Source organism: Vipera berus (assembly GCF_964194415.1).
Source record: "Vipera berus genome assembly, chromosome: 8".
In the NCBI taxonomy this organism is placed as follows: domain Eukaryota; kingdom Metazoa; phylum Chordata; class Lepidosauria; order Squamata; family Viperidae; genus Vipera; species Vipera berus.
Genome location: NC_138211.1, coordinates 25,149,925 through 25,175,972, shown reverse-complemented (window position 1 = coordinate 25,175,972; position 26,048 = coordinate 25,149,925). Strand labels below are relative to the sequence as shown.

Here is a 26,048-nt window from a genome sequence, read left to right as displayed (position 1 = left end):
GGACAGAATGTCTGGCCCTTTAAATACTGGTAACTAATACAAGCAACACAGCCTTGAAGTGGGCAGAATATGACTTGTCCTGCTATGACCCTTTGCTAAAAGCTGATTCTTGAATAGGCACAAGTCAATATCATGGTAATTCACAAGCAGAGTAAGCCAGACACTCGTGCCATTTTAGACCACAAGGAATACTTGAGATGTCTCTCCTCTTGCCTGAAATGTAGTTTTAAATCAAATAAAAAGACTGGAATGTCTGTGATTCTTGGAAGAAAGGAGAAGAATTTTGAATGGAACATAGTTAAATCCGATTATTAGCTGAATCTTCTGACAAGTTAGTGGATGAAATTTTAATAATGAGCCTTGGTGCAGCAGTGGGCTAATGCTTCCTTAAGTAACACCAGCTGCCTGCAATTAGTGCAGGTTCGAGTCCCACCAGGCTCAAGGTTGACTCAGCCTTCCATCCTTCCGAGGTAGGTAAAATGAGGACCCAGATTGTTGGGGGCAATAAGCTGACTTTGTAATAATAAGCAGGCATATACATAGAATGAAGGCTATTGCTAAGCACATTGATTTGTGCTTTAAATTGTAAGCCGCCCTGAGTCTTCGGAGAAGGGCGGGATATAAATGGGATTAAAATAAAATAAATAAATAATAATGGTTTGGAATGGTTTGTATTCTCCACAAAAATGAGCCAATTCAGGAGACTTTTAAAACAAGTGTGAACCCAGTATTTATGTGGTATTGCATACAGTGAAATAAGATATAACAAATGAATTGTCCCTTTAGGGACCATTTTAGCAACTCTAAATGAACCTGGGTAGAAACATAGGAATAGAAATGAAATGGCAAAGATGGGAAATCCCCTCCACACCTTAGTCCCATTTCTGTTTTTTAAACTGGAAGAAGGTGCAGACTGTTTCTGGTGATTGACGTACCTGGTAGGAATAGGCACTTCGGTCATCCCGCCCAACATGGTGGACTGTATAAGCCGGACAAAGGCTACAAAAGGCTTGTCCAGGAAATCCACTTCTCCCACCAGAACATTTGAGGCTTCAGCATTTTTGGGGATCTTCTTCATGAACTTGTTTCTGAGCTGGAGAGAAAATAATATTTCTCATAAGATCAGAAATGTTCCTTCTCATCTGATTTGTCTTGACATGCTTTCCTAACCAGCACAGTCCAGAGGAAAGGAACATTCCAACTGACACTTTTGTTGTGGAATTCAAGATTAGGTATCAGCATGGAACTATTTGGAAGATTCAGGGAGACAATTACAGGCATGCAAAATTAATTTCTTCCATATGCCAAATTTTATAAGGTAAAAGGTAAAGGTAAAGGTTCCCCCGCACATGCGTGCTAGTCGTTTCCAACTCTAGGAGCCGGTGTTCATCTCCGTTTCAAAGCCGAAGAGCCAGCACTTGTCCGAGGACGTCTCCGTGGTCATGTGGCCGGCATGACTAGACGCCCCAGGCGCACAGAACGCTGTTACCTTCCCACCGGAGTGGTCCCTATTTTTCTACTTGCATTTTTATGTGCTTTCGAACTGCTAGGTGGGCAGGAGCTGGGACGAGTAACAGGCGCTCACTCTGCTACGCGGCACTCGGGATTCGACCCGCGAAACTGGATTTTTATGGACTATCTTGTAATATCTTTTACAAATATACAGTGCATATTTGTATAATTCTTTTTTTTACCCTAATGACAAGCTGACATATTTTTTGTGCTATTTTTTCCCTTTAAGCTGAGATTTTTTACTTTGCAAATTTTATTCATTTATCATTTTCAATACATGTGTGGATTACAAACTATAACAAGAGGGCAACACCAAAATTAGCTACAGGAGGGATTAAAAAGAGAACTTGAACCCTTCGAACCAACAGGTGAGAGGTGGCCCAGCTGAGAGCTGGGCTGGTGGCCCAACAGTGAGAAAGAAAGGAGAGAGAGCCGAGCTGAGAGACAGAGAGGCAGACAGTGATCCAGTATGACACCAATGCAAACGGAGGTCACTGAGCAGAGGTGAAACGGATCTAGGTGGCAGCAAACCACTGACTGTGAGCAGCACAGCAGACCTTGAGCAGCAGCGGTACAGAGGTATGTGGCAGAGGAGTAAAGCGCCCCAAGGAGCAACTAAGGGCAGTGAGGTGGATTAGCAGTGGTTGAGAGCGGTACAGAGGATCAACTGAGCAGCAGCTCCCACAGCAGAGGCTGAGAGCAGCACGGTGGACCAGCTAAGCAGAGTGCCCACAGTAGCCAGGCAATCGAAGGGCAAGAAAGCAAGGAAAAAAAGATAAATACAAAACACTTGGGGACAGGGAGGAAAGGGATAAACTTTCAAGTCAGGGATTAGAGGATTAAGAGCCAGTAGCTCTTATATAATATAAAATAGATGAACTCTTTCCTAATCAATTAACAAATATTATGTAGGAAACATACCACAGTAGTAATGGAGACTTTATTTTGATATCAGCTGGGAGACAAACTGCAGCAAGTGGGAGATCAAACAGATTCCTAACCAACCTAGCTGACAAGTTTGTCATCCAAAAGTTAGAGGAGGGAACTAGAGGAAAAGCTATACTGGACCTAATTTTTACTAATAGAGAAGAAGTGATGGAGTTGAAATTGCCGGAACCTTGGGCCAAAATGACCACTTCCTACTGGAATTCAATATAATGCAAATACAAGCAATAGAATATAATCCAACCAGTGTCCTAAACTTTAAAAGAGCTGATTTTAACAAACTCAGAGTCTAAGCAAAATTTCTTGGATAAAAATCCTAAAGGGGAAAACAACTCAAGAAGTGTGGGAACACTGAAAAATACAATCATAAAAGCCCAGTCCAACAAAATAGCACTAAAAAAAGAAAAACAAAAAATCCAAGAAGAAACCAGCATGGTTGCATGAAGATCTCTCTGATAACTGAAACACAAAAAGGATAAGTACAAAAAATGGAAAGAGGGACACATAATATCAGCAGAAAGCCTGATGAAGTCAGGAAAGCAAAGGCTCAGAATGAACAAAGACTTGCAACAAAAAATAATAAAAAAAGTTTCAACATATAAACAAGAAAAAAAAAGTCAAGGAAACAGTCAGTCCACTAATGAGAGAAGATGGCAAGGAAATGACAGGCAGTAGAGAGAAAGTAGAGCTGCTTAACTCATTCTTTGCATCAGTCTTCACACAAAAAGAAACTAGATGCTTTATTAATTATCAACAAGATAACTGGACTGACCTTTTGCTATTTGCAGAAGTGGCATACAACAATTCTGTGCACAGTAGCACAGGTTTCATCCCCTTCCGGGTGGTTACTGGTCAAGACTTCAAACCTATGCCTGAACTCCCTGCAAAACGACCCTACGATGCCATCATTGAAAGAAAGAGTCAACCAATTACAACATACCTGTCCTATTGTGCGAACGGCCCTTGCAGAAGCTCGAGAGGCATATAAAGCTCTGACAAGAAAAGGACTGAGCCTAAGCCTTTCAACATGTTATTTACAATCGCTTCAAACTTCCAAAAAATTGGGACCTAATTTCCCCAACAAGCATATTATTAATCCAGTCACAGAAGACTTAGACTTGCCAAAGTCCCTCCGCCAGGTCCATCCGGTTTTTCACTGCAGTTTATTGAAACCTGAACTTTCCTCACCAGTCCCTTCCCCTGTCCCTGAATATTAGAGGGGGAACAACATTTTGAGTCAGAGAAATTTGGGACTCTTGCACGCATAGAGGGAATCTTCAATATTTAGTGGCATGGAAAGATTTCCCTACTGCCCAGAATGAGTGGGTTGATCATTGGCATGTTAGAGCTCCTAGACTAGTGAAACATTTTCGTAATCAATATCCTGACAAATCTAAATGAATTCTTCAATATTTTCTTTTCTCTCCCATTTTGTTGTGGTTTGTTCTGCAAGTTTAACTCCTTTCTTTTGGGGCACCAGTATGCCAGGTCCCCTTTTGGGCGCCCTGCCATTCTGTTGGAGGGGAAGGAGGAGTGGGATTGTCTTCAAAGACCAGATGGACTCCCTCTCAGCAGGTTCCAGCCTGACTCCAAGGTTGCTGCACCCTGAGGATGACCCGTTATCAGGCTTGTACCTCAGCACTCTCAAAACAACCTTGCAGTACTGTATTGGCTGCCAGTGGACTGGTTGGGGGTGGTGAGGGTGGTGGTGTTGGGTTTTGGAAAGGGAGGAATAGCTTGGTGCTTTGTGCGGCACTGTAAGATTCTGCCAGTCTTTACTGCAACCACTTTCTCTCAGTAAAAGTTCTTTTGATTAGCCACATGGAGTCAAGAGTCCTGCTTTCCTGAGAGGATCAGCTGGGGCAGGTCCTTACAGTTCCATTGATTAATTGTCCTCGTTCCAGATTGGATAGGTCTTTAATTAACTTCCACCCACTGCTTCTTGTCCTGCACTCAGGTGCTTTAGAGAGAAAAAGTCAGTACCCTCTTCTTTGTGACAGCCCCTCAAGTATTGGAAGAGAGCTATCTTGTCACCCCTAGGCTAGACATACCTGGTTCCCTTAACCATTCCAGACCCTTTATCATCCTTGCTGCTCTTCCCTGCAGTCTTTCTAGGGCATCAGCATTATTTTTGAATCACGAGCACCAGAAACGGACACACTGGTGTTTCAAGACCTCAAGATCCTGGTGTGTATTTGGACCGTTACCATTCTTCCTCTTAAATGAACTCAGATCACACACCACAAGAGCACTAATACGTAGATAAAACAATGCTTAGAGTTCAAGGCCCCTTCCCTCCCCTAAAAATGGTGAAGAGCAGCAGCTTCTTCTGAAGTTTCTGAAAGGGGTGGTGGCTGGCATCCCCGTGGGCACAAAAGCTAACTGAGCGGGGAGGGACAGCAGTGCCACGTCCTGTTCATGTTCTCAGGACAGGTGAAGAAATCTTGCCTTGGGGCCAACCCGGAAATCTCTAAAAGAGAAGCGGCTGGTGGACTCCTACCTGGGCTGTGCTTGGAGTGTCTGTGATGTCGTTCATGCTTCGGCTTTGTGTGTGGCCTAGAGGAGGAAGAGGTTTATTTATTTATTTACGGTATATATATATATATAGCTGCCCCTCTTCCAACCCACTCTGAATGGCTCCCAATGTGCAGAGAGACCTAAAAGGAGGGCCTTTTCATTTCTTCCAGCAGGAACACAAGAAGGAAGCAAGTCTACTGCTGCCCCTCATGGCCCAAATCTGGCAGCAGATTGGTTTTGCTTGAGTCCATCAGTCAGACAACTCGGGGGAGTACTGCTGGGGAGGAAACTCAGCCCTCCAGTGCACTGGACTCTGCTGGAGCCACTTCCCAGGCTGTGCTGGCAGGGGGATTCTGGGAACTGCAGACCCAACACATCTGGACTATTAAGTTGGAGAAATCCACTCATCTTCCATTAACCAGCAGGTGGAAATTCAAGCCTAAGTCCCTGGGAGCAGCTGTTGTTTGGCTGCCCAACTCCAAGGGACGGGTCCTTTGATCTGATGGTGACTTTGGCTCATGAATTTTCTGTATTAGATTTGTCAGTGCTGAACAAAGATGAGGAATTTTTAATTAGGAAAGTTGAAAAACAAAAATTCAAAATACTGATTAAAAATTCCTCAAATAAAGCTGGGGTAAAAATATAGGACAATATAAAAAGTATTTAAAAACATAGAAAAAGCCACAGTAACCAGTAAAAATTCACAACAAACAAAATAACAGAAAAACAAAGTGCATTTTTAAGTGGCTAGTAAGACTGCTGCTGTTGTACAAAGGATATAAAGAAACGCTGGTCTTAAAGACATAACAAGTTTCCAAAAGAAGAAAGTCTGCTGACCCTGGTGCTCCCTGAACCGCTGAGGAGAGTCTGGCTCTCAGCACAGACTGAGTAAAAGATCAAGAAGACGGCTTGCACATCCTGAGTAGCCTGAAGCAGCTTCCAAAAGGGAAGGGGCATCTTATACCTGGGCACCTGGCATCTGTATAGACCCCTACAGATGCCATTGCGGATACAGTGAAAAATATGTTGAGACAGTACCCATGACTTGCATCGGATGTTGGGACACAAGTAGAAAGGGCAAGATTTGCATAATCCCATCACCGTGTGTGTGTGTGTGTGTGTGTGTGTGTGTGTGTGTGTGTTTATCAATTTGTTATTAATGTAGTGTGCAGAAGACACCTGCCCCCTCCCCCCCGTCAAAATCAGGAGATTTTGTTTCTCATGAATTTATTTATTTATTTATTTTTGTTAATCAATCCATCTTGCAGTTTGCCATGACTCTGGACAGCTTGTCATAAAGATATATTATAGCACTTTTATCTTATTGGTGAAATAGGTGTTTTGTGATCAATAATGACTATTGTGGATGTTTTGTTTTAAACACACCAAGCTATATGCTCTCAAACTTCTAAATGATTTCCTAGCCCCCAAATTTACATAACTCTGCATCAATCACTACCCTTAGATTTGGTGTTTCTTCAACTCCATCTGTTCTCTACTTTCAATTATTATATCAGGTGGTGAGGAAATGAACAGTTCCTCCTACAGTATTTGCCGCAGAACTAACATGAAACTTACGTAATCGTCCATAAGCTGAGTTCTGTCTTATTCTGAGATCTTCAGAAGAACGATAAAAGCCAGCTCCTGTAGCTGGACTCTGGACAGGGCTACGATCTGTTGGCAGGCAGAAACATAATGGTGATGAAGCTAGCATAGCCCACAACTTCAATAAAAATACGAGCTAGTGAAACATTCGGCTTCTGGTACCAAGCAAGAGCCCAAACCACTGAAGAAACTGTCACCATTCTTTGAGTAAGAAGTTTGGGAGAGGTGGACAAACAGAGCTTACGTACTGTGAATCTTCCCTTTCACATTTTTGGGAAGAGCACACAAACTTTTTTATAGTTTTTTTCCCCAGTATTGGATCAGAACCATATCACCTCTCCACTTTTGCTGTCCTTCAGGGTCTTTTGAGGATTTTGCAGGAGCAAAAGAAGCCCATAAGAAAGAACTCAGGACTTCCTTTTAACTGTTACCCTCTTCCCTGCTTTGCCAAAAATAGCTCTCTGGAAATTTCACTCACTTATGCTCGAGACAGATTTGCCAATATCTGCCAAAGATCGATGGATGGATTTCTTCATCTGATGTCGGTGCTTTCTCAGGAGCACATAGCTTATTTTCTCTCGCAGCTCTGGCTTTAGAAGGCCATCTTCTATTTGTTTTTCAATGACATTGTCTGAAAAACATGAATTGATTATTGATTATTGATAATGTCCAGCCAAATTATTCCTGACTTTTATCAGTCCTGTATGACTTTTGAATTTCCAGATCAGATGGATCTAAAGGTAATGGACTTAATTGTTTTGTCCATGCTATTTTTCTTTGAGGAGATTAGAGTAGAAATGGGAGATGGACACCTTTATAAGACAAACTTAACTGTACCCCAGCCTTAATCTCCCTTCAATGACCTTCCAAAGACATCCTGACATCCTGAAATGCTGCTGAAATTAAGCCCTTTTGCCAATGTCTTTCAAGATAACTTCTGGGAATGCTACATTGCTACATAGAGACTGCAAACTGTTGCCGAACACAATTCATCGGCGTATTTCAGTCTTTGATCCAGCAGTAACGTAAAAGCTATATGTTTTTTTCAAATATCTTTAGATACTGACTTAAAAGTTATTTTAAAAAGGAACTGTGGTATTCGATGATACCAGTAACACAAAATACATACCTCAATGAATATAAAACTCAAACCCGTGAGAGGAAAATCCAGAAAGGCTCCATAAAGCTATCCTTGAGAAATATTCAAAAAGTAGAGCTGGTGCAGAGTGCAGGTGCCTGGGAAGCTTTGGGGGGCTCCTAGAGTGGCCCATGTCACCACTGTTTGCTTCTGGGTGCAACTCAAAGTGCTGGTGATCCCCACTAAAGCCCTTCGTGGCAGGGGTCCAGTTACTTGAGGGACCATCTCACCCCACTGGGATTGGCCTGTGCCACCCATACTGGCAGAAGAGGCAGGCTGCAAGTCTTTTTGGCCAGAGGACTCTGGCTGTGGGATCCAGAAGAAGAACCTTCTCTGTCCTACCTTTTGGAACCTCTTCCTCCCTGGAGTGAGGTTGGCTTCCATTGTCCTGACCTTCTGCAAGAGCTCGACGGCCGGGCTCTCCCGCTTGGCCTGGGGCTCCAATGGGGAAGCATCGCACTGGAGGCGGTTGATAGAATAACAGATTCCATCTCCCACTCTGCTCATTCGACCCCCCATCTTTTTGTATTTTGCCTATTTTCTTATTACATAAATGTTGTATTGCTTTATTCTTTTAAACTTTGTAAGCTGCTCAGAGTCACCTTGTGGTGAGATGGGCAGCAAGCAATTTAATAAATAAATTAAATAAACAAAATAAAACTGATTAAAACTGAACCAATATCCAATGAGGGTACAACAGTAATTATATATCATTTTATAAAGATATTCATTGCTAAGCAAGAAAGTATAAAATGTGGCTTTTAAAGCTACAGAACTAAAAATAGCCATGGATTCTGTTTGAACTAGTTCAGGGGTGTCAAACTGCGGTCCACGGTCCGTACACATCACAAAGAAACCACGCCCACCCCATTGCTGGCAATGGGGAAGAAGCTCCAATAGGTCAGGGCTTTTCGACCTTTTCACCCATTGAACCACTTTTAGGATATGGCAACATCCGAGTACCACCAGTCGCCTAGCAAGGTGTCAAAAACCTGATGACAAAAAAAAAAGAAAAAAAGTGATGAAATACAGGTAGTCCTCGACTTACAACAGTTCGCTTAAGGACTGTTCGAAGTTACAGTGGCACTGAAAAAAGTGCCCCCTAAGACACAGCCGAGCAAGACACTTGCCTGCCCATCCGGCGGCGCTCTTCCTCCTGTCTGAGGTTTCATTGCTGTGAGCATTTCTGTTGAGGATTGGCAGTGGGGGTGGGGTGGGGGGTGTTTGGTTTTTATTCCCCCCGCCTCTGCTGGGTGGTTGCAGCAGGTTTTGGTCACTTCACATGACCCTGGGACACTGTGACCGTCATAAATATGAATCAGTTGCCAAGCATCTGAATGTAAATCACAAGATTCTGGAGATGCTGCAACATTCCAGTTGATCGGCGCTTCTTCTGGGCTCAGCAGAAGCGCCAGGATCAGTGCTGAGCTCCAGCTGGAGCCTGGTGCTGATCCTGGTGCTTCCACTGGGCTCCGACAGCCCTGCAGCTCCAGCCATCTCTCGCTCAGGCTTGTGCGGTGCTGCCACCGATTCAGCTCATTCCTTCCCCCGCTACCACTTTTCTAGGATGGTCGCATACTACTTGCCAGGTGCTAGTGTACCACAGGTGGTATCCGTACCACTAGTTGAAAAGCCCTGCAATAGGTCACGCGACGTCACATGACGTTGCGAGTTTGACATGTCTGGACTACTTAATGCTTACCATTCATAATGTTCCACCATTAGTTACATGTTGCTATGCAAAACATATCCAGAAGTAGCAGGTGGGCATAAAATTGTTCTTTACAGTCTGTTAACCTTAAGAGGAATAGTGTGCTGTGAGTGTCTACATAGTAAAAAAGGGTTTGTTTGACTAAATTAGTGGATCAAAGAAATGTGGATATAGTATACTTAGACTTCAGTAAGGCATTTGACAGACCACAGCCTACATCTTGGCATGATAGAAAAATGTGGGATAGACTGTACCACCAATGTATTTGCAGTTGCCTGGCAAGTGCAATTGGTGTGTAGTCCTCAGTGGAACTACATCTACAAGGAGGGAAGCATAACATGCGGTACCTCAAATTTCTGTCCCGGGTACCAACATCTTCATTAATGATTTAGACGAGGAGATAGGGCTGCTCATCAAATTGGCAGATGACACCAAGCCGGGGGGAATAGCCAATACTTCAGAAGATAGACTCAAGACTCAGAAGAATCTTGAGAGACTTGAACATTGGGTCCCATCCAAGAACATGCAAAAGTAAGTAAGGTCCTACACAAGCAGGAAAAATCAAATGCATAGGTGCAAACTAGGCAGTACTTGGCTGAACTTGTGAGTACTTGTGAGAGGGATCTAGGTGTCCTGGTGGATCATCACATAAGTATGAGTCAGCAGTGTGCTGCAGCTGCCCAAAATGCCAACGCAGTCCTAGGCCACATCACCAGAGGGCTAGCATATTGTTCTATACTGAACTGGTGAGACCACACTTGGAATACTGTGTACGGTTCTGGTCACTATTATATAAAAAAGATTATGAGCCCCTAGAAAGATTACAGAGAAGAGCAATAAAAATGATAAGGTATCTGGAGGCTAAATTATATGATGAATGGCTAAGTAAATTAGGTATGTTTAGCTTAATGAAGAGAAGGTTTAGGGGTGATGTTAAGTCGTGGGCTCTGGTGAGCAGGAATGAAGACACAAGGCTGAGTACAGAGAAACTCATTCTGTTATTCTTGCTGGAACTGTACTTGAGCTTGGGCCGCACCCAGCCACAATATATATAGCCTAGCCCTACGGTAGCAGCCAATAGTATTGAACCCGCGCTTGCCTCCTGGGGCTGAACAATTGCAGGACTGGAGACGGCCTGTCTGGGTTGCTGGAGAACCGTTAGCTCTCCAGCAACGCACGTGGTGTGGTACCACAAGCCCAATACATACCCCTCCCTCCTAAGATCAGGCTATAATCCCCTTAATAAGCTTGACAACAGTCAAGACTTATGAATCACTCCCACCAACCATAATAACATAATAACAAAGAATACAAAATAATAAATAATAATGCTTATAAATTCAAAGTGGCTAGAATGACATTAAGCGACCTTTACAGACGTGCCATTGTAGTAGGGACTACATAAAGATTAAACAACGGCTAAATGGCTTGCCAATGCAGTAAGGACTACAATGAGATTAAACAGCATCCCAATGAACATGCTTACAGGCAGTTTCAAAATGCCCCAATTTCTGTAGGTAGTGGTACAATTGTCACAACACTATACATCATTTTATTTTACAATATAGTCTGTAAGATATGCCGGAGGTTTGTGTGGCCTGGAGGAATGCCTTGGAGTTCCCCTCACTTTGTGGTCTACCAGCTTACCCAGTGGGCTGGGTAGACCCATGTCTCCTTGTGCTCCATTGTCCAGGGGGATTGAAACGCTCTGGCTGGCCTCACTAGGTTGGCCCACCCCAGAGTCAGTCTGTTCTGCAGAGTAGGCACAGCGGTTGCTGAGATTCGGCTGGCTTGCCTGGTCAGTGGTTCCATGTTGCACTTCCGAGCTTCCTGGTTCTTCCTCAGAATCAACTTCTGCTGAGAAGGGAATGTCACTGCATTTTTTTCTGTTTGTCAGCTACGCACATCTCACTCTGGTGGTTGTGGTGTGGGCTGGCTTGGGTACCAGTTTGAAGACCTTGGGAGGGACTTATGCCACAGTCCTCACTTAGTGACCGTTCTGGAAACCTCTTTCTGAGTTGGTCGATGTGTCTTCTGACCAGTCGCCCTCCCTCCAACCCCACTTCATAAGATAGGGGTCCAGATGCCTTGGTTACTTGACCAGGAACCCATAAATTCCCTGGCCCATAGTTTCTGGCCCAAACCCAATCGCCCATTTGCAGCCCCCTCGGGGTTTTGGACTAGAGGCTTCTGCTGCCACTCTGTCTGGATGCAACCTGTCCAGTTTAGTAATTAAACGCCTTCCCCAACGTAGCTCAGCAGGACTTTTATCTGTAGCAGTGCAGTGCGTAGAATGCTGGCAGAGCAAAAAATCTGCCAATCTGTGATGCCAGTCACCTGTGATAATACGCTTCAGTGCCTCCTTTGTTGTCCTCACCATGCGTTCGGCTTGTCCATTCGAAGAAGGATGAAATGGTGCAGACGTAGCATGTCTGATGAGGTTAGCTCTAAGAAAAGCCTGAAACTCAGCAGCAGTGAATTGAGCCCCATTATCAGAAACTAAAATGTCAGGCAACCCATGTGTTGCAAAGAGTTTTCTCAGCACCTGGATGGTCCTAGCAGTAGTCATATTAGGAACTGGAACTACTTCCAGCCATTTTGAGTGGCTATCCACTACTATCAGGAAAAGCTGTCCTTGAAAAGGCCCAGCGTAGTCTATGTGAACCCTGGACCAGGGGGTATGCATTTCTTCCCACCTGTGAACTGGGGCCTGAGGCATTTCAGGCCTAGATTGCTGGCATGTATAGCAACCATGAACTTGCTCCTCTACAGTCTTATCCAGGCCAGGCCACCAAAGGTAGCTTCTAGCTAAGGCTTTCATGGCCTTCATGTAAAGAGTGTAAGACTCTGTCCCTCAAAGAAGTGGGAATTATGACTCTGTTGCCCCATAAAATGCAGCCCTTGTGTGCAGACAACTCATGTCTCCTGACAAAATAACTTTGAAATTCAGAGCCTGGACTTTTTTCCAACCAACCCGTGTATACCCATGACAACACTCTGCTCAGAATTTTATCTGTGGCAGTTTCAGCAGCAATATCCCCTGTGTGGAGGGGAAACTCAGGTAAGTCCTGAATGGACAATATTTTAGCAGCAGGAGCTGGATCAGGCTCCATTAGTGGCAGTGGTAGTCTGCTGAGGCCATCCACATGGCCCATTTCCTTCCCTGGTTTATGAGTTAACTTAAAATTGTATGCAGACAAAAATATAGACCATCTCAGCATTCTTGGAGATAGTATGTGGGGAGTTTGTCTGTTGTGAACAACCCCAAAAGAGGTTTGTGATCAGTGTAGACAGTGAAATCCCTGCCATATAAATAGTCATGAAATTTCTTAACTCCAGCCACTATGGCCAAGGCTTCTTTATCAATCTGTGCATAATTGCGCTCAGCAGAAGATAAAGTCCTAGAATAAAACGCAATAGGAACCTGTTTCCCATTTTTCTCTATGTGGCTTAAGACTGCCCCCACCCCATAGGGAGATGCATCACATGCAAGACATACAGGTTTAGACTCTATGTAATGACTTACAGTGGACTTTTCTGATAGAAGGGCTTTCAGATCCTGGAAACATTTTTCATGTAAGTTAGTCCATTTCCAAGAGGCTTTTTTATCAAGCAGCCTGTGGAGGGGCTCTGCTATCGCAGCCTTATGAGGTAGGAATGTGTGATAAAAATTTAGGAGGCCCAAAAATGCTTGCAGCTCTCCCTTTGATTTTGGCCTTGGAGCCCTTTTGATGGCCTTCACTTTTGAATCAGCGGGGTGAATTCCATTAGCATCGATACGGAACCCCAAGAATTCTGTTGATGAGACCCCAATACTACATTTGTTTTTCTTCAATTTGAGGCCCGCATCGTGGAGCCTCTGCAAAACAGCCCTGAGCCTATTGGCCTACACTTCTGGGGATTCCCCGGCAATGAGAACATCATCAAAATAGGGGCAGACACCGTGAATACCTTTAAGTATTCAGAGACGAGCCGGTCTCTCAGTCATTCCTCTAAGTTTGAGAACTTGCAAAGACGTGCAGCCTGCCTTAGGCCCGCGATAAACTCTGAAGCTGTCTCTCCGGGTAGCTGCACTCTTTGGTCGAATTTAAAACGCCATGCCATCTCTGACATCTTAGGCTGAAAATGTCCAGTCAGCTTCTTCTTAAGGTCTGCAAATGATACTGCTTCGATGGGCGTCGGCATGAAAAGATTTTCTGCTAGGTCGAAAGTTGCTGGTCCACACACGCACAGCAACATGGCGGCTTTTAGGCCTTCCTCTGCAATTTGGTTTGCTCGTAGATAGTTCTCCACTTGTGAGAGATAAGACGGCCATTCTTCTGGATGTTTTACATTGAATTCTCTGAGTTTGCCGACCTTTGGCATCTTCCTCGATTCCTGCATTCTTGGATCTTGCTTCTTAGGCTCAGGGAATACGTCTGCTGAGCACGCGACCACTAGTGTGGCTTTACTAGCTGGCCTAGAAGGGGGGAATGCCTCTTCCCTCCAGTGTGTATTGCCAGCCCCTTGTTAACTTCAGCCCTTTTAAATGGTGAAGCAGGATCCCACCCTCATTGCCACTGTTATGTCGTGGGCTCTGGTGAGCAGGAATGAAGACACAAGGATAAGTACAGAGAAACTCATTCTTTTATTCTTGCTGGAACTGTACTTGAGCTTGGGCCGCACCCAGCCACAATATATATAGCCTAGCCCTACGGTAGCAACCAATAGGATTGAACCCACGCTTTCCGCCTGGGGCTGACCAATTGCAGGACCAGAGACAGCCTGTCTGGGTTGCTGGAGAACCATTAGCTCTCCAGCAACACACGTGGTGTGGTACCACAAACCCAATACATAACATGTGACATGCTAGCTATCTTCTAATACTGGAAGGACTGCCATAGGAAAGAGAGGATGAATTTGTTCTCCATAGCACCTGGGGGCAGGAGAAGAAGCAGTGGGTGGAAGCTCATCAAAGGGAGATTCACCCTCGAACTAAGGACACGTGACAGTAAGAATAATTACCCAAAGAAACTGCTTGCCTCCAGAGTTGTAGGTGCTCCATTGTTGGAGGTTTACTAGAAAAGTTTGGACATGATGATGTGAGGTGTCCTGCCTTGAGCAAACAGTTGGACTAGAAGACCTCTAGCATCCCTTCCAGCCCTATGATTCTATGATGATTTCAACATTTCCTTGGGGCATAAATGTATCAACCTTTCTAGAATGGCCGAGAGAGGGAACTATGCAGTAGTGCACCAAAGTTAAATGCCAAAATTAAGGTCCCCTGGTTGTATAAAAGATATTGTAGGGGCTGCAAGGCTATAGTTTCATTACAAGAAAAATATGAACTTTGGCCATCACAGAGAGAGGATTCCTATCACCAAAGACACAGAGTTCTTCAAGTGATCCCACTATAACCTGAGTTATCAGTAGCAGGGTTTGGATGGGATGAGTTTTTAATTTCAGATCTTTCCAGTTGCTTTAGATCAGTGATGGCGAACCTTTTAGAGACCGAGTGTCCAAACTGCAACTCAAAACCCATTTATGTATCGTCGGGTGCTGGGTGGGCATGACGCACTGGGTGGTTGTGGCCCATTGGGTGGGTGTGGCAATTGGGTGGACGTGGCCCATTGGGTGGGCGTAGCTGCAGTGGTAATGGCAGACTGGGTGGGACTAAAAAGTTCAATCAATCAATTCCAACTTTGTGAGATCTTTTTTTCCCCGTGAGAAGTTTAAATTGATTGATTGAACCTTTTTTTTTTTGCACACGGTGGCAGAGGCCTAAAGCAAAAAGGCTTTATAAAACCCAGGTGAAGGCCTAGGACTAGGGCGATGGTGCCCGTGCCCACAGAGAGGGCTCTGCGTGCCACCTGTGGCATGTGTGCCATAGGTTCGCCACCATGGCTTTAGATTTTCATACCTTACCTATGATTTGTGACAGGAAGTAGCCATCAAGATCTAACAGGATGGTTCCCATCTGCAGGCAAGTGCGCAGTTCAAACAAGCTATGCAAAGTCAGAGTTGATACATGAGGTTTACTCCATCGCTCCCCTCCTTCTTCCACCTTCTCTTCAAACTTAATCCACCTGAAACAAAGAAAGATACCAGCATCTTTTTTGCCATATGAAATGGTCCGTGGGAATGACCTGGGAGAGAAAAGCCGCTGACTATACAATAATAAGATAAGGAATAGGGACATGGCAAACATCCCAGAAGGAACCTTCCCTACTTTCTTGGGATATAAAGGTGAGGAGAAGAAAGATACACTTTCAGAAAGATTCAGTTAATGTAATTTACAATAAAATTAGAACGAATATGTAGCTCTAATTTTAGAACTTGAGGAGCACTCACAGAGGATAGAACAAGAAGTAATGGTGGAAGCTTGTTAAAGAGAGATCCAACTTGGAAATAAGGAGAAATTTTCTGACAGTAGGAACAATTAATCAATGGAACAGCTTGCCTCTTAGAGTTATGGGTTAGGGTTAGGGCCTTTTCCAACTCTGTTATTTTGCATTCTGCATTCTAAAAGTTTCTGAAGGATGCTACAATAGAAGTAACGCCACTGGGAAGAAAATGCACTTGTTTTAGAGAATGAGAGAAATAAAGTTCAGCCCATCACAAATCTGTCTTTACATGTCAGGAAGTGGAAATGCCTCATCATTGGGGATTAGAGAAAATCCTTTTCCATCAGTCCAGATGCAGCAAGAGAAATGCAGCAATTATGTGATGGAGAAGGGGTTTATCCTGTGCCAAAACCCTTCGCCAGGCAGAAATGAACCTAACAATGGGAGTCTAAAAAGCTAGTATCTCTGCTATGCTGGGCTAAGAGCTGAGTCAAGTTGTACTAAACCAATCTGGGTATAGTTAGAGCCAACTAAAACAAATGTTTTATCCAAACTTTGTGACACCTGGTAGATCAGAAAGCCGTCTGTCATTACCTACTTCCAGAATGTCTATGGAGATTCTCAGTCATCCATGCCACGTTTCTCCCCAAGGTACTGTTCAAAGGGCAACTGGACTTTCTTGGTTTTTTCCTTGAAAACATTTCACATCAGAGCTGCGGTGGTGCAGTGGTTAGAGTACAGTTCTGCAGACTACTTCTGATGACTGCCAGCAGTTTGATCCTCACCGGCTCAAGGTTGACTCAGCCTTCCATCCTTCCGAGGTCAGTAAAATGAGGACCCAGATTGTTGGGGGCAACAGGCTGAGTCTGTAAAGTGCTTAGACTTATATACCGCTGCACAGGCATGATCCTGTCTAAGGGCTCAGATGCCCTTACATTGCAGGACCATGCAGCAAAACCTCTGGGATATCCCCCAGTTCCCTTTGGAACCCAGTTGGGTCCATCAGCCAAGTGGGTCTGGCCTTCCTGCAGTGGGGGGTGGCATGGCGGGTCATAAGACAGCCTCAAGGACACTAGGGCAGGATCTGACCAGGACAAGGGGCATAATCATAAGCCCCCCACCAGGTCATATTGCCATTGCTTGAAGAAGAAAATCAGATTTGATGTCTGATCTGATTTGTCCTGAGTCAGGCCTGTGGTGATCTGAGATAGGCTTATGGCTGAGATAACCCTCAGCAGCTCAGGCAGGGAGGCTGCCACACATCAGGGAAGCTAGTACACTAGCAACAATGCCAACTGATCCCGCAAATCCAGCTTCAGAAACAGGGACTCACAACCAGAGATTTGAGGAGCAAAGCTCCTGAAGGCCACAGGTGATTCTCTGATAATCACTGCCACCCCACCTGCCTTGCCCTGGGGTCTTGGTTGGTGCCAAACCCAGAACCTGGCTGGACCCATCCCCAAGAGGGGAACCCCCATTTCTGGAGTCAGCCAGGTCTCAGTAATGCATGCCAGGACAGCTCGCTCTACCTCAATGAGATCTTGAATAAGGGAAGCCTTATTATTAACCGGCCTGGCACTCAGTAGTAGTAAGTAATCCACAATCTGGCTTTCTTCTTTAGGAGGGGTGAAGCTGCTTTCTTGCAAGCAGCCCCACTGGCCTCCTCTGAGCTTCCCATCTCTCCATTCTTTAGTTCCGTGGATCGGGCGGGTGCAGCTGCCGCTCCTCACCAGAGGTTGCTGTTTGTCAGTGTTATCTGGTGTCAGCCATGCCTCTTCTTCCTCTTCTTGAGCAAGTAGCTATCCATCTGGACCTGGGACTGCATCTCCTCCCTCCCCAGGCTCTCTGAATGCTCCTGGGGATCATGGATCCCTTTGTCCGATGGCCCCAGGTCCAGTTCATCCTCCTCCTCCAAGCCAGCAACCGATGGGGCCATCGCATGAAATAAAGCACCGCCAAACAACTGATCCAGGTGCCAGGGCTGCCCTTCTTAATTGGCTCTCACTGCAAACTAACAGCTGCATCTGTTCCCCCAGCCAGCAAGGCTCAGATGGAAGCTCCAAGAGCCCTGGTCCTGAGCCCATGGGTCCTTAGGGCCCAGGGTCCTTAGGGCAGCTGCTGCTCCGGCCTTGATCCCAGGTCTAGTCTCAACTCAGTCGCTGAAGCCCCACTCCTACTGCCACTCCCATCAGCCTGCAGACCGTGCAGTCAAGTCAGTGCCCCAGTCTGAGCACAGCCACCGAACAGCTGATTCTCTGCACCAAGCAGCTGAGCCCAGTGTGGCAATCCTTCTCAACATTACAGGAAGTGACTCTAAGCCACACCATCACAGAATTATAGTCTTGAAAGAGCTGCCTAAACCATTGAGTTCAATCACCCGTTCATTGCAGTAATTGAAACTAAGGTGTCCTAGAAGGATGGCCCTTCAGATATGTCCTTTTTGAATGAATGGTTCTGTTGTTGAACTGCTCTTATAGTTGCAAATTTTTGCACTCACAATTTTCATGAGATGATGATGAATGAAAATCACATTTCTCCTAGGTATAGTTTTCCTTGATTTTGTGCATAGGTACATAATATTATGTCAATTACTATTTGGGTGGAGTAGGAGGTGTCCTAACCATGACCTCCACTTGGTTATTTATCCTTGATGCCGTACCAGAGAAAAGAGGGGAAAATGTGCATCTAATCCTGAATTTCCTTCAACTCTGAGCCAGTTTCCTATGTGTACACTAGCTGCAACATAGGAACTAATAAGCATATAAATCAGACAAGCGATGACAAATTTCAAGAATTACTCTACAGTACTCTAGTCCCCCACAAAAATGAAAGGTATTAGGAACCACTGGCTAAGATGACAATCTCTTCCCAAATTTTCCCATTGACTAGACAGAAAGCTGCTTGGCTAGAGGCAACAAGGAGCGTGAGAAACATAAGAACAATACACGCGTACATAGCAGGAACCAAAGTCTCCCTCATATTCCTTTCTGAACTCTTCTAGGTCATTAACTATATCTATCTAGGCACAAATTTAGCCTTTGTAGCTGCTTGGAGCCAAATGGATCCTGCTTTCACAGTTTTCCTACCTGGCTGCCTCCTTCCATTCCATTTCTTCTCCATCCCGTTGGAGAGTGTCCATCTCAGTGAATAGTGCTGGGTTGGGGGGATCATCATCTTCACCCAGGATATATCGGAGGCGCTCAGCAGCAGGTGACACTGAACCAAAGATGAAAAGCTGATTAAGGACAGGCAGAACCCACTCATGATTCCATATTTTTAACCCAGTTTTGAAGTCCTTGGGAAAGAAAGTGGTTTCTAGTAAAGAACCCTTTCCAAGGTCAGCAGCAAAAAAGCTGTTGAAATCAGCTTTTTAAAAGTCTAAGACACTGGTTTGATTACATTCTATTACTTGTTTCTCTATTATATTGAATTCCAATATGACATGGTCATTTCCCCCAAAATTGGTGTGACTTCAAAACACCCCCCACCCCATCATTTCTTCTCTGTTAGTAAGAATTAGGTCCAGTATAGCTGTCCCTCTGGTTCCTTCTACCTTTTGGATGATAAACCTGTCAGCTAGGTTGGTAAGGAATCTGTTTGATCTCTCACTTGATGCAGAGTTTATCTCCCAGTTAAAGTCCCCCATTACAACGGTGGTATGTTTCCTACATATATTTGTTAACTGATTAGCAAAAAGTTCATATATTTCTTCTGCTTGGATGAGTGGCCTGTAGTATAAACCTATGGAAAAGTCATTTTTTCCCTTTTATAGTAACCATATGCATTCTAGGTTTTCATCCTTGGTTTTATGCATTTCTGTAGAGAGGGAGTGGTCTCTTACATATAATGCAACTTCACCTTCTCTTTTGTTAGGTCTGTTTCTTTTGAATAGTTTGTATCCTTCCATCAGTACATTCTAGCCATGAGTTTCATCCCACCAAATTTCAGTAATGGCAACTATGTCATACTTGCCCTCTTGTATTAGTAGTTCAAGTTAATCCTGTTTGTTCCCCAAACTTTGAGTGTTAGTGTCTGATACATATGGCTGACCATGGGTATGCTTTCTTCATCTTCTAGTTTGTATCTGAGTTTCTCTTCCTTCCCATGACTCTCTACCTCCTTGTTTGACTGGTTGTCTTGGGCTTTATGCTTGGGATTAGGTCCTAAAGATCCTAAAGACTGGTTACCACTCCCCTTCAATAATAGTTTAAAACCCTTTGGATAAGTCCAGGCAGTTCAAATGTATATAAAGCTTTATTGTAAGCTTGTGCTCTCTACAAGAATCTGAACTACTAACAATCAAAGAAAATAGGTGATAGATAAGAATCAGTGGAATTCAAGGTGGGCTGGACTTAGATTTCTTGTAGGCATGAAGGAATTGAGACTGATGACATGTTTGACCCCTCTCTTGATTTCAACCACTTGTCTGGAATAGCATAGTCTATTGCTTGTGCAGGGGGTAGGACTAGAAGACCTCCAAGATCCCTTCCAACTCTGTTATTTCCTACATGAGCATTGGTCCTACCATGTGCTAGAATTAACCTCTCTCCTCCACAAACAATCTATATAGAGCCCTAGTGATGCAGGAGTTAGAATGCAGTATTGCAGGCTAACTCTGCCCACAACCTGGAGTTCAATCTTGACAGGGCTCAAAGTTGACTCAGCCTTCCATCCTTTTGAGGTCAGTAAAATGTGGACCCAGATCATTGGGGACAATATGGTGACATTGTAAACCACCCAGAGTGTGTGTAAAGCACTATGGGGTGGTCTGTAACCCTACATGCTACTGCTATTGCTATCCTTCTTAGGGTAAACCCTTCTTAGGGTACCGCCGGTCAAGGAATGCCGGCGGGTTATCCCCAGGGGAAGGGCGTTCTCTGTGGGCGCGCCGGCCCTTTGGAACTAACTTCCCATGGAGCTTAGGACTGCCCCCGACCTTCGCTCATTTTGCAGGGACTTGAAAACTTGGTTTTTTGAGCTGTCTGGCCCAGACTGAGGGGTTTTAATTATTTATTAATGGGGTTTTAGTTTAAATTCAGGGACTTAATTTAATCTTAGTTTTAATCGATTTTAACTTTGTATGTTATGTATTTTTAATTTTTCCCTGTAAACCGCCCTGAGTCCTACGGGAATAGGGCGGTATACAAGTTTAAATTTGAGGGAACACCTGCTGCCGGCATCAAACACCCTTCGCCCAGTGCGCTCCCACAGAGAGGGTCTGCTCAGGGTTCCACCGGTGAGAGATTGCTGGCGGGTGACACCCAGGGATAGGGCCTTCTCGGTGGGAGCGCCTGCCCTCTGGAACCAGCTGCCGGTGGAGCTGAGAACTGCCCCCGACCTCCGATCATTCCGCTGGGGCCTGAAGACCTGGCTCTTTGAGCTCTCGGGCCCAGGCTGAGGAGAAATTTTTAACTGGGGTTTTTAAGAGTACAGGGTCAATTTAATATTTTTTAATCTGGTTTTTTAACTTTTGTATGTTGGATTTTTTAATTCCCTGTAAACCGCCCTGAGTCCTCAGGGAAAGGGCAGTATATAAATGTAACTAAATAAATAAATAAATAAATAATAAATAAATAAATAAATAAATAAATAAATAAATATAATTTTCCTTGGAATTCAGAATCTCTGAAAACCTACTTTCATTGATCTTTCTACTTGGGTCTTGTTGTTAAAATATCCACCGTGACCCCAGCTGCATAATTCATTCTTCCAACTATCCTAAAAAGAAAGTTGTTTGGATGATAATAATTTTAAGATATTGCAGCTCATTAAAATAATATTGCCAACTCTACAAATGAGCATGGCTGCAGACATTTTCCTTCTCATTCTAGGTTGCCACATAGATAGGAGGGAGGGGGGTTGCCCATGTGCTTTGTTAGTCAAAATAATGTTTTGTCCTGTGGGAACCAAGGTCATCGGCTGCTCCCGAGACTAGGGACTGAGTGTTGCATAAAAAGTGTCCCAAATAATCATATTGGGGAACATAGTTGTTTGCATAGTTTTATGGGTGACACATTTAACTTTGTATTGGGGAATTGTTACTTGTGTATCCGGACTTGGTTTCACTCTTGACCATGCCAATACTTTGTAACTAATAAACATATTCTTTGAGGAATTTGAAAGCCTTGGAGTTCTGCTTTATTTGTCTCTGTTTGTTGGAACCAAGACATTAAACCAAGTCTCCTAAAAACTCCATTTTTGGGGGTACTGGGCCCTGACTGCCTACTCACTCACTTTTGGGAGAGTGGTAAACACTCGGCGAAGATTTGAAATGGAGGAGAAGAGTGAAACTGCTGCTGGCTGCAATGGAACTCTGGCTGTCAGAGTTCAGGCTGACGCTCCAGCCACTGAGGATGCATCACTGGCAGGGGCTCAGCCAAAGGCCAGGTTAATCCAACCTGGGAAACTGGTACCGCAGGAAGGAGCTACAATCCTGGTGGACCTATACCAAGCCGAGGTTACCCCTCAGTTCAGGAGCACTCCTGTAACTGCTGGAGAGGAGCTCTTATTGCTGCTGTCCCTGGGTTCTTCGTCTGCAGATTGCAAGAAAGGAAAGAGGTCGATGGGATGAGATGACTCTGGAGAGTGGAGGTTTCAGTCTGCAGTCCACAGCCCCTCGCTTGTACAGCTGAAGGAGACGTTTGGCAGACTGGAGGTGAAGGATACGATTCCCGTTGCCCAGGAGGTGGGTGCCTTGGGTGGGAATGCAAAGAACTATCCATCTCTTCCCTCCCTCGCCGGAGCCCCAGCCCGACTGCTGGAGCCCGTGCTGCTTCTCCCATCAGCAAGCCAGCTGTGATGCTAAGCCCTCTATCCCAGCCAAGCTTGTTGCCACAGCCTCAGAATACCAGTCCCAGAGCCCAGTTGAGGGCAGTCTGGAGAGTGGTCTGGCCATGTTCCCAGGACCAACAAGCAGCCCAAGCCCAGAAGCAGGCTCGGGGTGGAGATAAACAACTGGGTATCATCCGCATATTGGTGATACCTCACCCCAAAGCCACGGATGATCTCACCCAGCGGCTTCATATAGATGTTAAATGGGGGGGGGAGAGAACCGACCCCTGAGGTACCCCACAAGAAAGGGGCCTTGGGGTAGATCTCTGCCCCCCTGCCACTACAAACTGTGAATGGCCTGAGAGGTAGGAGGAGAACCACCGTAAAACAGTGCCTCCCACTCCCAACCCCTCGAGCCGTCGCAGCAGGACACCATGGTCAATGGTATCAAAAGCTGCTGAGAGGTCAAGTAGGACCAGGACAGAGGAGCAACCCCTGTCCCGGGCCCGCCAGAGATCATCTACCAGTGCAACCAATGCTGTTTCCGTGCTGTAACCGGGTCTGAAACTGGACTGGTATGGGTCCAGATAGTCCGCTTCATCCAGGAAATGCAGAAGCTGATGCGCCACAACACTCTCAACAACCTTCGCTACAAAGCGAAGGTTGGAGACAGGACGATAGTTATTTAATGAGGCCGAGTCCAGGGCAGGCTTCTTGAGGAGGGGCCTCACCACCGCCTCTTTTAAAGCGGAGGGGAAGACACCCTCTGTCAATGAAGCATTGACAACTGCCTGGAGCCAGCCCCCTGTCACCTCCCCAGCAGCCAAAACTAGCCAGGAGGGACATGGGTCCAATAAACAGGTTGTAGTGCTCAGTCTACGTATAATCCTGTCCACATCATCCAAAGACACAGGGTCAAACTCACCCCAAATGTTATAACCAAGACCTGCCCTCTCCACTGCGCCGGATTCAGCCCAGTTGGAGTCCAAACCAGTCCGGATCTGAGGGATTTTGTCCTGCAGATACTGTACAAATTCCTCAGCCCTACCTTGCAAGGGGTCATCCCTCGGTCGCTGATTAAGCAGTGAGCGGGTCACTCTAAACAAGGCAGCTGGGAGGTTATCCCACTCATGAGGGAAGGGTGTCAAAGAAGTCTAGAAGGCAGCTGTGACACTCAGGTCCCCCCTTATGTGCAGGACACAGATGAAAATGGGGCAAGACTTTGATGACTAGGACCAGCTGTCCTCTTGACTTTTTGCATTATTCTGGGTTGAGTGAAACCAGAAAATGATTGTGGGATGAGACATTTTTCCTACTCTGACCATAAATTGACATGAAAGGTCCCTTGAGGCAGTCAAGGCTGCAGTTTGTGCTGCTCCTTCTGCTCTGCACTTCACATGCAGGAAAACTGTGTGAAAACAGGGTGAAAACTAGCTTCCCTCCCTCCCCACCCCCTAGCCACACTGTCACTCTCTGTTGCCCTGCAGGTTTCCTTTGGATTTACTTGTTAATTATCAGAATGCCTGTTATCAGAACTGTAATGTATTGGGCCTTTTACTTGAACTGTTATGCTGCTTGAGATTGCCTAATTAGGGTGTCGGTGTAACAGTCGCTGGCTGCTCAGACATGCAGTCTCCAGGACAATCATTGGTTGGCTTCAATATGTTTGAAGGAATAGGTTCCTTCAAACATATTGGCCGCCACCTAGTGGCCAACCATATAAGCAGCTGTGTAGAAGCCTCAGTTCTCAGTTCTGTTCCTGTTATCACAATAAACCAATGTTCCTGTTTGAACCCTCTCGTCTCGCCTCCTGCTTCCAAGAAACTCACTACATAACAAGAACTACTTACTTGTTGTTCAAATGAGCACCCAGCTTCCAGGGCTGGGATTGAGGTTTCTGCTGCCTAAGACAAAGAACAGGATTGGCACCCTGTTCCCTATCCCCAATGGTGGGCAACAGCCTCTCATTTACTCCATGGCAGAGTGGCGTCCCCCTGCCCTGCAGGTGCTGAGTTTCTCCCTCACCATCTTTGGAACTGTTATGTACTGGGCTCTTGTGAAACACCATGTAGGTTGCTGGAGCAGCTAACGGCTCTCCAGCAACCCAGACTACAAGTCTCTTGTGCTGCAATTGGCTATTTCCAGGAGGCAATGGTTGATTCAAACCTATTGGCTACCGCCTAAGGGCTAGACTATATTTTGTGGCTAGTTGCAGACATTTTCCCAGTACAGTTCCAGCATGAAAGAAACAATGAGTTATCCTGTACCCTGTTCCACGTCTTCATTCCTGCACCAAAGAACCCGCTATTAAACAGTGGCGATGAAGGTGGGATCCTGCTTCACAGAATAAAGAGCTGAAGTCTACGAGGGAAAGGCAGCACACACCGGAGGGAAGAGGCATTCCCCCCCTCTCAAGGTCAGCTAGCAAACTACACTAGCGACCTCGTGCTCAGTGGACTCATTCCCTGAGCCTGAAGCAGGATCTGGAAAACGCAGGAACCAGCAAGAAGAATGCCGAAGGTTGGCAAATTGCGAGAATTTGACGTGAAACACCCAGAGGAATAGACATCATATTTATTGCAAGTAGAAAACTACTACAGAGCCAACCAGATCGCGGAAGAAGGACTGAAGGCTACAACGCTACTCTGTGTATGTGGCCCAGCTACCTTTGATTTAGCCGAGAACCTTTTCGCGCCAACACCAATCAAAGCGGTCTCCTACGCAGATCTCAAAAAGAAGCTAACTGGGCATTTCCAGCCCAAAAGTCCGACCAAAGAGTGCAGCTTCCCGGGGAGTCAGTGTCAGAGTTCATAGCGGGCCTAAGGCCTAAGGCCTATGCAAGTTTTCAAATTTAGAAGAGTGACTACAAGATCAGCTCGTCTGTGGCCTATGGGACAGAACGCTTCAGCAGACACTGTTTGCTAGGCCAAATTTAACATTTTCCGAAGCACAAGATGAGGTGATGGCCGACAAAGCTGCTGGGGGTGCTGTTCAAACTGTACAGCCCACCAAATCAACAAAGTTCGAAAAAACGGTCCACCGTGAGGACGCCAAATGCACCAAAGAACTCTCCAAGGAAGAAGAACCTGAAATCAACCGACTCCAAAAGCAACCCAATGCGCCACACCGCAACAGCCAGCTGCAAGAGGACAATTACAAGGCAGTTCTCTTACCAAGATGTAAGGGGTGCAGCAGCAACTGTTTTCACACCAACTGCAGATTCGTTCAGCCACGTGTAGAGCTTGCAGAAGGACAGGCCACATCACGGTGGTTTGCAGAGCCTGACAGAGAGATTGGCCACCCAAACACCAGTCGGAAGAACCGACTAGGAGAGGTACTGGGGCCCAGGGTCCAGTTAGTGTGGGATTTTTCAGAAGCCGCAGAAGCGTATGCCGCATCAGGGCTCGACGGCCCCTCAAACCCAAACTTAAGCTCATGGTAGAGCTACAAGGAGTTCCATGTAAGATGGAATTGGACTCTGGCTCTGCAGTCTCAATCATTTCTCAAGACACTTTTAACTTCGTGT

General features: G+C 45.4%; 1 protein-coding gene across 1 annotated transcript in view; it reads right to left on the bottom strand.

Moving 5' to 3' along the window:
- Window positions 1–18,905, bottom strand: part of SLC4A5 (solute carrier family 4 member 5) — a gene marked incomplete at its 3' end in the record, with an annotated part of 56,385 nt that extends 37,480 nt beyond the window's left edge. Inside the window, exons 1-6 of the mRNA XM_081333628.1 lie at window positions 18,838–18,905; window positions 15,333–15,493; window positions 7,058–7,210; window positions 6,553–6,648; window positions 4,958–5,013; window positions 936–1,093 (exon numbers count right to left, since the gene is read on the bottom strand). Coding sequence (XP_081189754.1) covers window positions 936–1,093; window positions 4,958–5,013; window positions 6,553–6,648; window positions 7,058–7,210; window positions 15,333–15,493; window positions 18,838–18,890 — 677 coding nt within the window. The 5' untranslated portion in view covers window positions 18,891–18,905. The remainder of the gene's footprint in view (window positions 1–935; window positions 1,094–4,957; window positions 5,014–6,552; window positions 6,649–7,057; window positions 7,211–15,332; window positions 15,494–18,837) is intronic.
- Window positions 18,906–26,048: the final 7,143 nt, after the last annotated feature.